Here is a 13,226-nt window from a genome sequence, read left to right as displayed (position 1 = left end):
ATTGGGTAGGGGACTGGAGGCATCCCCAAAAGCCCAGCGCCCTAGGCAACTACATAAAGCTGCCCTGTGCCTGTTTAAGAGTAAGGGGATATAGAAGAATAGAATAAATGTAGTTTGAGTGGACTGTGTAGAGTGGCAGTAATTGGGTAGAGCAGCCTAGGGCATTTGACAGGTTTGCCTAAAGAGATGAGGAAAGGGGAGGTAGGTATGTTTATACATACATTTATACACATACTTATACATACATATACAAATAAAATATAAACAAGGAGCATGAATCCTACATTGTTCTCACTAGTGATCAGTGGAGTGACTTATAGCTAGTCGACCTGGCACTACTCTTACAGCTGGAAGTTTTCAGCCAGGATCTCTGCGAGGGAACAGGAAAAGTGAACAAAACGATGGTGCCAGTCAGAGGGGGATGCGGCTGGCAAGTAGGAGTGTTACTGCTTTGGAACAAATGAGGCAACCCTGCCAGGAGATTTCTACTAGGAGGAGGAATAAGGCGGAAGGTCTGAGAGCAAGGCAAGACGTCTTTCCCATTACATATTGTAGGTGCATGCAGCCAGGAAGGCATGCGAAGCACAATACAGTATCACTTACACTGCAGCTACCAGATAGTCACATTAATCACATACTCCCTTTCCTTAGCCATGACCAACTAAAATACAAGTTGCTATTAAGATAGTGTTATGTAGAATTTATAATTATATATGAAACAATGTCCATAAAATAAAATTATTTATTTGATTGGGATAAGTAAATTCTCTTTATTCTTCTACTTTTCTGTTATGTAGAGAAAGTTACACATTCTGTTCTATAAATATATATGAATGTACATATGCATTACTTCCTTTGATCTCGACAGAATAGGCCGATCATCACAACATTAAAACCACTTTCAAGTGAATAACATTAATGATCTCATTACAATGGCACCTGTAAAGGGGTGTGATATATTAGGCAGCGAGTGAGCAGTCAGTTCATGGAAGTTGATATGTCGGAAGCAGGAAAAACGGTCAAGTGTTAAGGGTCTGAGCGATTTTGACAAGGGCCAAATTGTGATGGCTAGAGGACTGGGTCAGAGCATCTCCAAAACGTCAGGTCTTGTGCGGCGTTCCCGGTATGCAGTGGTTAGTACCTACCAAATGTAGTCCAAGAAAGGACAACCGGTGAACAAGCGTCAGGGTCATGGGCGCCCCAAGGCTCAGTGATGCGTATGGGGAGGGAAGGCTAGCCTGTCCGGTACAATCCCACAGAAGAGCTACTGTAGTACAAATTGGCAAGAAAGTTAATACTGGCTATGATGTAACTGTGTCAGAACACACAGTGCATCATAGCTTGCCATGTATAGGAAATGCATATTCAAAGACCGGTTACAGCACCCATGCCGACCCCTGTCCACCGTCAAAATACTCATGCAATGGGCAGGTAAGTGCCAGAACTGAACCATGGAGCAATGGAAGGAGGCAGCCTGGTCTGATGAATCACATTTTCTTTTACATCATGTGGACGCCAGGTGTGCGTGTCATTTACCTGCAGAAGAGATGGCACCAGGATGCACTACAGGAAGAAGGCAAGCCGGCGGAGGTAGTGTGATTCTCTGGACAATGTTCTCCTGGGAAACCTTTGGTCGTGGCATTCATGTGGCTGTAACTTTGACACGTATCACATACCTAAATATTGTTGCAGACCAAGTATACCCCTTCATGGCAATGGCATTCCCCTGATGGCAGTGGAATCTTTTAGAAGCATAATGCAAACTACCAGAGTGCAAAATTTCCTGAGGAACATGACAGAGTTGAAGATGTTGACTTGGCCTTCACATGCCTCAGATCTCAATCTGCTGGAAAAACAAGTCCAAGCCATTAAAGTCCCACGCTGCAATTTACTGAACTTAAAGGATCTGCTGCCAACGTCTTGGTGCCAGATATTACAGGACACCTTCAGAGGTCTTGTAGAGTCCATGCCTCGACAGGTCAGAGCTGTTTTGGTGGCACGAGGGGGACGTACACAATAGGGATGTGGCTAATCGGTGTATATTCTTTTATCTAGCTTGGTGGTATAGCAAACAAATGCAGGATTTCGAGAAAGTTTTCCACAGCAGGCCACCAGAGTGGGCATGACCATCATGCAAAGGGCATGGCTATGACTTTAGACAGTGCTTAAATTGTTCTCTCTCCTACCTATTCAAATAGATTTCACTAACTTTGGCAGCTGGTGTCAATCTCAGTTACTGCTTGTCTGGATCCTGGAATGTTGGGGCTCTGTTTGGAAGGAAGGATTGGTAAATGAAATATTGACAGCCTAGCGATGAGTGAATACTCTAGGTCCCCCCAACCAGTGTCGACATCAAATCAATAGGGGTGTGATACATATGTTTGAAATTTAAATTTTCAACATTTATATGGTCAACACCATAATATAAACAGGGTTAGAAAGTCGGCACTTCTAACGTAGACAGTATTATTAGGTCGACAATAATATCCCTAACCCCATCTCTATAATACGGTCTATATTTGAACTGTGGATCTAACAATACTCTCTACATTCCAATTGTCAATCCAATACTTTCTAAATTCAAATTGGTCAACCTAATACGGTCTACATTTGAACTACCTGATAATACAGTAGACATTTGAATTGTCAGCCTAATGTAGTTGACTTTCTGAATGTCAACCAAATGAATGTCCAGCTGTCGACCGCATACCATCAATAGCAACCACGTTTAATTATAAGGTCTCCCCACCTGCAAGGCCGACATTAAATAGGATTCAAGATAATGTCTGCAGTTTGGGGGGAAATAAATTAACTATTTACATTTAATAGACGACCTTCTCCTCAAACTCAGCCCCACGTTCAACTAATAACCCCCAAAGCACCCCAGCATTAAATAGATAGTACCACTATGATCCCACTATTATGTTAAATAGTTCCCACCATCAAATAAATACCTCCAACCCACTTTTAAATGTTTAGCACACATCCTCACCATTAAATGAATAGCCCAACCTTCACCATTCAGTAAGAGCCCTCCCAACTTACCTTGTCTGCCTCTTGTTTCCTGCACGTTGGGTGGTGCTCACTCCACATATGATATGCAGCCAGTGGAGGTGAGGGGACAGTAACATTCAGCTGTGACGGTAGAAGAGGGTTCCTCTGTAGGTTTGGCCAATCAGTCCTAAATGCACGCCTGTATTGGTATGTAATTCTTGCAACAAAATAGACTGTATATTTTTTTCAGCCATCACTTATCGATTTAGAAGGATTTTAGGGCAGCACTGTTGCAGTGGTTAGCATTGCTGCCTCACAGTACTGGGTCATGAATTTGATTCCAACCAGAGTCCTATGTGTTTGTATGTCCTCCACGTGCTTTGTGTGAGTTTTCTCTTGCAGTCCACAAACATAGTGGGATTGACGCGTGAGAAAATGGACATGTTTGTTAGTGAATTTAAGAACTGATGTGAATAACTACATATCCTCAGTACAGCACTATGTAATATGATTGGTGCTATACAAACAATAATAAAAATTGAATAAAATGTATACTATTCAAATCAGTAATGTATCTATATGGTCACTGCTCAATCCGCATATAAATATCTGTAAGGGAAGCAAATCACAAGATGAAAATAATCCAGTCTCCTTATGGCATATTTATCGTGTTGGGTTTACACCCAGTACTTTTATCCACATATCATTTGATTGTGGATTATTATATACAAATTACATGGAGTAAAAAAAAGGTATAGACTCTGTTTGGAGTCTACAAAAAAAAAAAAAAAGTGTAGAAGTAAAATTTTTGGCGTTACCCAGAGTCTCTTTCATGAACATAAAATTCAATAAAAATACAACATATTTTGATACAAAATCTTAATAATTGTAAAAAGTATTTAAAACCTATTCCATAGAAAACCATCATTTAAAACGTGGTTCCTAGCAAACAATTAATGTATGTAGTACAATACACCTATATAAACATTTGTAGAATATGATTATCCCATTTTTGATCCAAGTCATTTTCATAGAATAACCCCCAAAGTTTCCCTCTTCAGTAGCAAAACAAATATTCAACGCATCCAACAATGACCAACGCCAACATAAAGGAAATATACAAAAATGATAGTTAAGTGCAGCAAGTCAAAATTTTCACCATCCAATTGGAGGCGTTTAGTGGGTTGCGGGTCGCTGAACGCGATTTAGGAACATGAGTGTGAATACTTTTACTCCAATATTCAGAGATTAGATTTCATGCTGTACATGCTACCCAATGTAATAAAAAAATAAAAATAAAAAAAATTATTAAAAACACACAAGTGATAATAAAGACGAGTAAGTTTATCTTTTATGTCTTAAATTAATCGCCAGAAGAAAGACTGAGTAGTAGGAGAAAAACAGAAAGTTTAAATGATGGGGGTGGTTCTAAAGTGTTAGTAGGTTGGACGGTGAAAATTTCAGGTGTAGGTTGTTTTTCTGGGTACATTTTCAAGTCCGGGGAAGTGATCGTGCACCTAGCCATTGCAGTAGGTGTAGTTGCACTTGTGAACATAAAGAAGCAGTGTGGATCTGCATCGTTTGCCGTTTGTAAATAACCCTTAGAACTTGCATTGTTTTGTATAACTGTGCACTTGCTTCATACACAAATAAAAAATCAACACATTCGTGTAAAAACCAGGAGATTTTAATTATAAAAACAATATTTTCAATTCTCCTAAATAAAAACATACAGCAACTCCATCAGAACAAACACCCATAACATCTGTACACAGTTCTCCTTATATGACATTTTCTTTGCTTCCAATTACAGCACACTTGTTACACACTGTTGTAATGTCATACAAAGCTTCAAAGCAAAGTTTTTCTGTGTCACATTGTTTTTCTTTTTTTCTATTGATGACAGATTATGTCCAAACTAGAAGATGACCTCGTGTGCTCCAGCTGTTGTGGGACTACAAATTCCAGCTTGCTCTGTCAGCCAGTCTGGCATGCTGGGTCTTAGTCCCACAAAGGGATGAGAACAGTATATTTTCTCAGCTTGGCTAAAGGATTATCCTTGTTTTCCCCCTTTAAATAACTAATGTACTGCCTTGTACGTGCCGTCCTGCAGCTTTTACCAAGTACAATGTTTTTGTTTTGTTCTCATCATTCTGGCTTCTGTTCTTTTCATTCATGTATTTACATAATCAGGAAGCCTTGTAGAACAGGGATACTCTGATAATGATGGTTCTGCTATGCTCTGCATTGGATACAATTATATCCAGAAAGCAGTCATGTCCCAGGGCAACAAAATAAACAGCCCTGCCTGATGATATAAATAAAGGGCTGAAAAGCACATTAAGAATCTAGATAGGGAAGTGCAAGTTGCAGGAGGGCACCTACAAGTCAGTAAATGTCAGCTGAAGGTGAAAAGCCGCCATTGCAGGAGTTTGAGAATGGACCCTTTTAAGCTCTGTTCTAGTTTCCACAAAGCTTTATTCACCTATTGATTGCTCCCTAGGAAGACTTCGGGTACATCCAGACAGATATTCTCCCGTACATGATGTCCAGGACATACCATAAGGCAAACATAACAATGACAGCAAACTATTTTGTCTCCACAGTAAAGAGTTTACAATCAATGGTAAATACTTTTCCATGCAAAATAATGGCAGTTGTATCAGAGACTTCAGTGCAGGGATACATTCACATCTACATGTTAAAGCTACACATTTTGTCACACCCATCATGTACAAGTTCAAATGCAATAGTATCATATGGAAGATATTGCTGGGAAAGAGCGTTTAACTTTGTAATACTGAATTCACTTTCCCTTTCCTGATGTCAAACATTCTAAATACTACAACTCTTCACAGTGAACATTAATAATAATAATAAAGGTCCACATATTTATCAAACCACACATTGCAGAGACACAGACTAATATGCAGCAGGACAAACCTTCTGTAAGGCAGAGTGGGATACATTGTACAGGGAACAACAATCACATTGACAGATCATTCTTTAGCAAAGACATGTTCCTGGGATCTTAATGCACCCAATGCGGAGCAGCGATCTCAGGGAGGGGGCTGGACATTACATTCTATATGCAGGACAATCTAGGTGAAACTTGATGGAAATATACAAGGGGAAGCCTGGTTATTTCCATGTATTATCCAAACATGTCCCTTAGCTGTATAGGAGTAACAGATATTTTTAGTAAGGCTGAACCTTTTGTACACGTTCAAAACCATGATCGCAAGTGGGAAGTTCTAAAACGTAGGTTTTGGTGGATATTCTACAAGCCAATCATAGAGGAGGATGCTCATCATAGTATTTTACAGAACCTAGTTAGTGGGACTGCGGCTTATTAAACACATACAGCATTCACAATAAGCCCACCCCAATAAGTAAATGACCTACTTAAAATACACACCTGGAATCTCCAGGTGAGGTTCCCACCTATGCCTATAATATACATCTGTGTAAAATGAGTGACTATTGCACAAAAAAATAAAAAGTAAACATAATTTGTACCAATTCTCGATGATAATAAAGGGAGATATGGATGTGTTTAATATCAGCTTTGGAGGAGTAGTCGAGAATCCTGGTAATTTACCTCTGTACACAGTTTTGGTTATTCTCACTTTTATAACTAAAAATCCATTAAAAACAAAAATGATACCACATTCTGATTGTTGAACGATGTTCAGGACTGGAAGTGTGAAAACGCCACGTAGAACAGCGTGAACACAGGGCGGCCGATGCTCCACATTTAACCACATTATAACAATTTTTCCTTTGGCCCTCTAGAACAACTGATGAGGGAGTAATGGATAACTCAGCTAAGTGTGTGTGTGGGGCAGAGGATGGCTAAACCTAAAATACTAAATAGACCAATATGAAAAGTCAAAGTGTAACATTTACAAGTTAAGTGTGTCCAGTAATCCTCCATAACATTTTCATATATGGCAACTTTTATTTAAGCTTTAGTTTTCCCTTAACATACATTCTATAGTAAAACATAGCCACAGCTGACCTGCAAAAACAGACTTAGCTAGTATAAAAAAAACCTGAAAATAGCTGGTTAACTAGAGCCTATAAAGCACTGTCCTATCCCTACTGTGTAATAGAACGTGGAACACTTTCCCTTTAAAGTAATAAAAGACTTCTTTGAATAATGATTAAAATAAATACTACACAAGTGAGTGCTGGTGGGTGTATATACCTCAGGGAGCCATCCACCACAAATATAATGCAATCAAACAACTTGTGTACAGCTATAGAACGTGCATCTTTCCATTAAACTAGTTCAGCTGACTGAACAATATATTAGGGCCTAAATGGAGGGGGCGGGGTGAGAAGTTCCATAGGCTGCCTTATTATTTCTGCCTATAGTCAACACTGTATATAATCTAGTATGGAGTAAGTTCGCATCTACTGTGCAATTCAATACCATATGTTTTATGCTCTCTACATACCAGTGGAAATGCTGGAGAACTCTGACAACCAAGACATGGATGCTACAAAATACTGCATATCTAATATCCTCAGAAAAACTTTGTGGAGCAGCATGGAAATTATTTACAAATAAATTCACTACTGATCCTGCTATAGTGGTGAGAAACAATCTCTCCATCATAAAACACACACACACACACACCAATGGAAACGCAAGACATAGGACTGGACACAAAACCGTAATAAAATGGGTAGAAGACACAGAAAACAGAACCATACGAGGGACAGGAGAGTCTATCACTGTTCTGGCTTGAATATGATGCTGGTATATTCTTGTCAATGCACAAATACCAGCACACAATGAGATGGCAACAGAAGGCCCCGAAGGCTGGAGTGTAGTTCATGTAAACAAGCACAGGTAGAGTGGAGGGGACTTACAAAAACTACTGCCTTTTACCACTTTATCCATTCAGAAATGGTCTCCTTAGTGTGAAAACGTTTTAGTGTTCATTTGCTTCATACGATAAACCTTCCGAGTCTTTTGTTAAATAAGGGTGTTCCATGTATCCCATCAACAAACATACCCTTTACTAAAATATGGTACGTCGTTTGTAAAAAAAAAAAAACAAAACAAAAATCCAAAAACAAAATAGAAGAGAAAAAAAAAACAAAAAAAAAAAAAACAAAAAAAAAAACCAAAAAACACCAGTCTCTCGCTATCCCCTCCTTCTCTTTAGCAGCAGAAAAAATATTCAAGCAATGGTTAGGGGTCCATTTCACCCCTTCTAAAGTTGGCTCAGTTTTGATTGAAACTTCAGCTGTAGTTGCCATCCAAGATCCTCATACAGATCCTGAGCCAGCATGAAAATGCTGACAATTTCACCTCATAACGTGCAGCGTCCGAACCAATGTTTCGGTCCCAAGAAGTCCAGTCACGTGACTTCTTCACTCACATGCTACATACTAGAGCAACCTTCTGAACAGATTGTCTGACCATCCATGGATTCAAGGACCTGGATACCAGGTGCTCATCATGATGAAAGACAACTCCTTGGAGGTAAATCAGGGCTTCCCTTGACTACGAATTCGGGTCACAGACAGAGGCAATCTGTCCAGCCCTAAAAAACAAAAACAACCAATAAAAAGGTGTGCAGAAGTAATGGGGAGAATCCACAGATTAAAGATCTAGGGGTACATTTATAAAACTGAGGGTTTGGAAAAAGTGGAGATGTTGCCTATGGCAACCAATCAGATTCTAGTTATCATTTATTTAGTACATTCTACAAAATGACAGCTAGAATCTGATTGGTAGGCAACATCTCAACTTTTGCAAACCCAAAGCTCGATATATTTTCCCCCCGGTCTATCTATGAATATAAAACAAGTCTTATGTGACTTTCTTCCACAGACCAATGTTATACCATTAGGCATATTTCAATGCCATTTTAGAATTACTTGTAAAATGATTATAGACATACAGTGAGTGCACAGGCCTTATTACAGATTCTTATTTTAGCAGTATTCTTACCAAATGCACGTATGAGCTCAGCTTGCATGGCCCATGTAAACGTTTTTACTAGGCAAAGTGTGGTGAGGCCAGCGAACAGCATGTTATATAGGAAGATCAGATAAAAGTTTCCCAACCAGTTGAAGCGCCCAAAGTCACCCAGAAGATCAAATCGTGTGATACCTGTACGTAAGACATTACAAACGATGAGACATAGTAATCATAGACATTAAGGAAAAGAATGTGACATTATATATAGAAGACGTTACACATAGAAAGTTGAAAATCTCATTTTCCCTGCTAACCCCCATTTATTGTGCTTAGTTCTATAAGTAGATGACCACCAAATCTTTACTCCAGCAAGGTAATCTCAGAGCATATCATGATGCTGCCGCACGTTTATGTTAGGCCAACGGCTACTATCATGAGCTTGTAGCACATGATGTAGAGGTTTTCACCTATAGCAGCCGCCTTTCCCCGTAGAGCTTGTTGCGCTCACAGGTACTCAGATGCCCCCAGGACTTAAACTCAGCGTAGTACAAGCTTATGAATGTACCGCAGCGAGGTATAGATGGTGAGGACAGAAGAACAACATAGTCTGGCACAAGCTGAGGTTGCAGGCAGCGAGGTGAGCTACAAGCAAGGGTCAGGGCAAGCAGAAAACAAGGAACCCGAGTCACAAGCAAGCGACAGGGCTCCCAGCAGAAAACAAGGAACCCGAGTCACAAGCAAGCGACAGGGCTCCCAGCAGAAAACAAGGAACCCGAGTCACAAGCAAGCGACAGGGCTCCCAGCAGAAAACAAGGAACCCGAGTCACAAGCAAGCGACAGGGCTCCCAGCAGAAAACAAGGAACCCGAGTCACAAGCAAGCGACAGGGCTCCCAGCAGAAAACAGAGTCCAGGAAAAAAAACCAAAGGTCATACAGAAAAATCAAATCCAGAAGATAAACACAATGGATTGTAGAGAGAAGAGCAGGTCAGCAACCAGGAACTCAGCACTATAACTGGCAGGGAGGCCAAGCCCTCTCTGCCTTATAAAAACATATGAGGGCCAATGCGGAGAGAGAAGCCACAGGGGTGGCAATCAGGCTCAGGAGGATGATAACTGATTAATACAGTGTGCGCATGCTCGCCCAGCTGTCAAACTAGCTCGGCCGCGGTGGGGATACCAGAAGCGTCCCGGCTGTTGCCCTGGTGACACCTGGGGTGCATGGGCAGAAGGGACGTCCTGGTCATCATGACCACAGCCGGGATGCGGGTAGAGAGAGAGCCCCGGCGGTTGCTGGAGAAGCTGCGGCTTGTGACAGTTTACACAGCATTTTGAGTTGTACATATCGTATCTTGACTCTCAATGTAATCGTAATTTCACGCCTACATGCAGCCACACAATTTCAGTCTAAGGCTTTTAGTCAACAGTAACTTAGTCCTTGTCTTAGGAGCAACATTACACAGCTTGGCCATTCCATGAATACAAATCTACAACTAGAATTCTGAATTAAAAATAAACCTTTCCTTCAACTCTCATTTCTTACATAATTAGTCCTCCAGGAAGCTCACTACATTTGTGTAATAAAACTCACCCAATGTTCTGGAGAAGACTGGGAGTGCAGAGCTGAGCACAAGCAGAGACACACAGTTTCCGATGATCTATTAGACAAAGCAGAGGTTAACACATGCCGGCATAAAGCTGCTCTTGTGCACACAATTTGCAAAACCAAAAATGGAGCATATAAGAGAAGTGTGAACAAATGTATTGGTTCAAATGCAGGAGATGTAGCAACAAAACATTAAAAAAAAAATAAGGACAGTGAACTGGGACAGGGGCAGGGGGGGGGATGACTGGACGGGACGGGGGGGGCGGAGTGGTTAGACTCATACTTCCAATAACTCCTCCACTTACAACCTGCCCAGCAAGGAGTAAAGGAGCAGAGTAAAACAGAATGACTACATTCCAGGATGCATTGGTCTGCGTCTCCAGAAAGCCTCAGGTATAGGAATTTAACATGAAGTAAAAAAAAAATCTGATCAGTAGTCAGGGATGCAGACTGTGGGATGTGCCAAAGCTACCCAAACAGCAGGGGAGTAGTGCTTAGGAGTGCTAAGCCGCCTGGAGGACCATACTACCAAATGCAGCCTCCTTAGAAGCAACATCAACATTGTAAAATTTGTCAAAAGTATATGGGGATGAGCTAGCTCTCACACTACATAGGTAACAATGTTACAGAGAGTTACATAAAACACTGTCTGAAAGATTCTTACTTTGGTCATGGTTGTGTCATGTTTCTGGGGCAGGAGTTTTGCAAACAGAGGGGAGCTGTAGAACCCAACCACAGAAGCGGCCATCAGGTAGCTGGTTTGAGGTCAAGGACTCAAAACAATCAATACAGTAATTACGTAAAGATAGCTCCTCAAAATATACAGGCAGACACACACAGACAGAGACACACAGACAGAGACACACAGACAGAGACACACAGACAGAGACACACACACTGCAAGCCCTTTAAGTTTCCCTCTGCAATGTTGAGATATTTTATTTTCGCTCCCCCTGTAATTTCCTCTATTGTGTTCAATAAAATGAGCAGGAGTCTGGCTTCCAGATGTTCACAGAAAATGACATACTGTGTAACACTTAATTAAGCATCCATTTAGGACATTTTCTTAAAAATAAAGACATCAAACTATTTAATTTACTATTTTCTACTATAACACTTGTCTTTCTCTATTAATTCTATATATCAATACTATTATCACCGGCCGTATAGTACATTTTAGTTTACTTCTGGGCAGCAAGTTGCCAAAAGGGGATTTACAACCTAAATGCTTTTTTTAACCCAACAAACACTAGCAGCTTGTTCCACCTTGGTTTATACCACAGTGTCAGTCCAATCAGGAGACAGTGGTCATTTCTGTGGGATACGGATTACTATTGCTGCCTCACAGCATTGGGGTCATGGATTAGATTACTACCATGCTGATATGTGGAGTTTGTATGTTCTCCCCACGTTTGTGTTGGTTGTGGGTATTCTCTGGGTATTCCGGTTTTCTCCCATAGTCCAAGACAAACTGGTATGTTAATTAACGTCTAACAAAAGTGGACCCGTGTGTGTGTTAGGGAATATAATGGGCAGAAGCTGCTAGTCTATTGAATCATTCAATGATGGTCGTCTCACCTTCCGCAAAAATGTAAAGTGTTTTGAGTCCTACTGGGACACCCCACCCCCCCCCCACGACTATAGTGCAGGGCCTGCCTAATAGTCATTAGACCTTTAACACGTTTGAAGATACACAGGATTCCTATTCATTTAAACAGATTTTCCTTTCAGCAAGTAAAGGATACAAAATAAGGATGACTTGTACAGCTGCACCAAATGGACCAAAGACAGAGAAAGAGACTTTCCCGAGTCGAGAGTCCTGTGTAACAGAAAAACACACTTTGTTTACCCGAATACAAACAGGTAATATTATTGTATGCAGTAAATGAAACATTGCTGAATGACATTAAGTTATGTACCTGCATCCCCTTGGGCATGGCAGAGTCATCAATGAGAAGTTCTAAGACATGGAAGCAAACGATCAGGACAGAAATTCCCTGTAACAGATAGGTAGGAAATGAGAACTTCACACAGAAGGGCCTGATGGAGAGTTGGATGCAATTTACACTTAAATCGTCAGTGAAAATATCATCCTGTAACTTGCATAGGATTCCAAGACTTAGAATCCTAAGACAATTACACAAACACACATCTATCTGCCTTATGGCCTAGTGTGCGGAATACACTTCAGTACATCAGTCACTGCCAAATTAATAAATAATGTTTAAAAAAACAAAACAAAAACAACAAAAAAAACATTGTCTACATGTTGGTTTTGCAAACAATTTGTATTGGCTTTTTTTCAGTCACATTGTAAAGGATATACTTTCCATTTTGTGCAAATCATTCTCTAACTCTATAAACCCATATCTGCGCTATGGTACATTATGGCCAATTAATGCCATCTCCCATACCACTTCTTACCCGATATACAGAGGTGGCATTACACATCATGTTGCTGCTCTGTTATTGTTTTTGCCAATCCTTGACCATGAACAGTATGACATTTGTACATCAAGTAAGCAGTGGAAGATAGGGAATGAATTACAGGGAGTGCAGCAATGCCCTACATGAAGACGGGAGGATATTACCCCCCCCCCCCCCCCCCCTGAACATTTGCACTAATATGGTCGGCTCTGCAGATTACAGTAACAGACCAGTCATTAGGTGGGTGCAGGCAGTTCTT

At 40.6% G+C, this 13,226-nt stretch overlaps 1 protein-coding gene across 1 annotated transcript in view; it reads right to left on the bottom strand.

Moving 5' to 3' along the window:
• Positions 1-8,096: 8,096 nt before the first annotated feature.
• The window catches only part of LMBR1L (limb development membrane protein 1 like), a 31,053-nt gene continuing 25,923 nt past the window's right edge, over positions 8,097-13,226 (bottom strand). Inside the window, exons 12-17 of the mRNA XM_075199629.1 lie at positions 12,460-12,537; positions 12,286-12,359; positions 11,205-11,295; positions 10,526-10,592; positions 8,966-9,127; positions 8,097-8,555 (exon numbers count right to left, since the gene is read on the bottom strand). Coding sequence (XP_075055730.1) covers positions 8,500-8,555; positions 8,966-9,127; positions 10,526-10,592; positions 11,205-11,295; positions 12,286-12,359; positions 12,460-12,537 — 528 coding nt within the window. The 3' untranslated portion in view covers positions 8,097-8,499. The remainder of the gene's footprint in view (positions 8,556-8,965; positions 9,128-10,525; positions 10,593-11,204; positions 11,296-12,285; positions 12,360-12,459; positions 12,538-13,226) is intronic.

This window comes from Mixophyes fleayi, chromosome 2, assembly GCF_038048845.1.
Source record: "Mixophyes fleayi isolate aMixFle1 chromosome 2, aMixFle1.hap1, whole genome shotgun sequence".
NCBI classification, from domain to species: Eukaryota; Metazoa; Chordata; class Amphibia; order Anura; family Limnodynastidae; genus Mixophyes; species Mixophyes fleayi.
The sequence above is the reverse complement of the archived record's forward strand: the minus strand, read 5'-3'. Positions and strand labels throughout refer to the sequence as shown.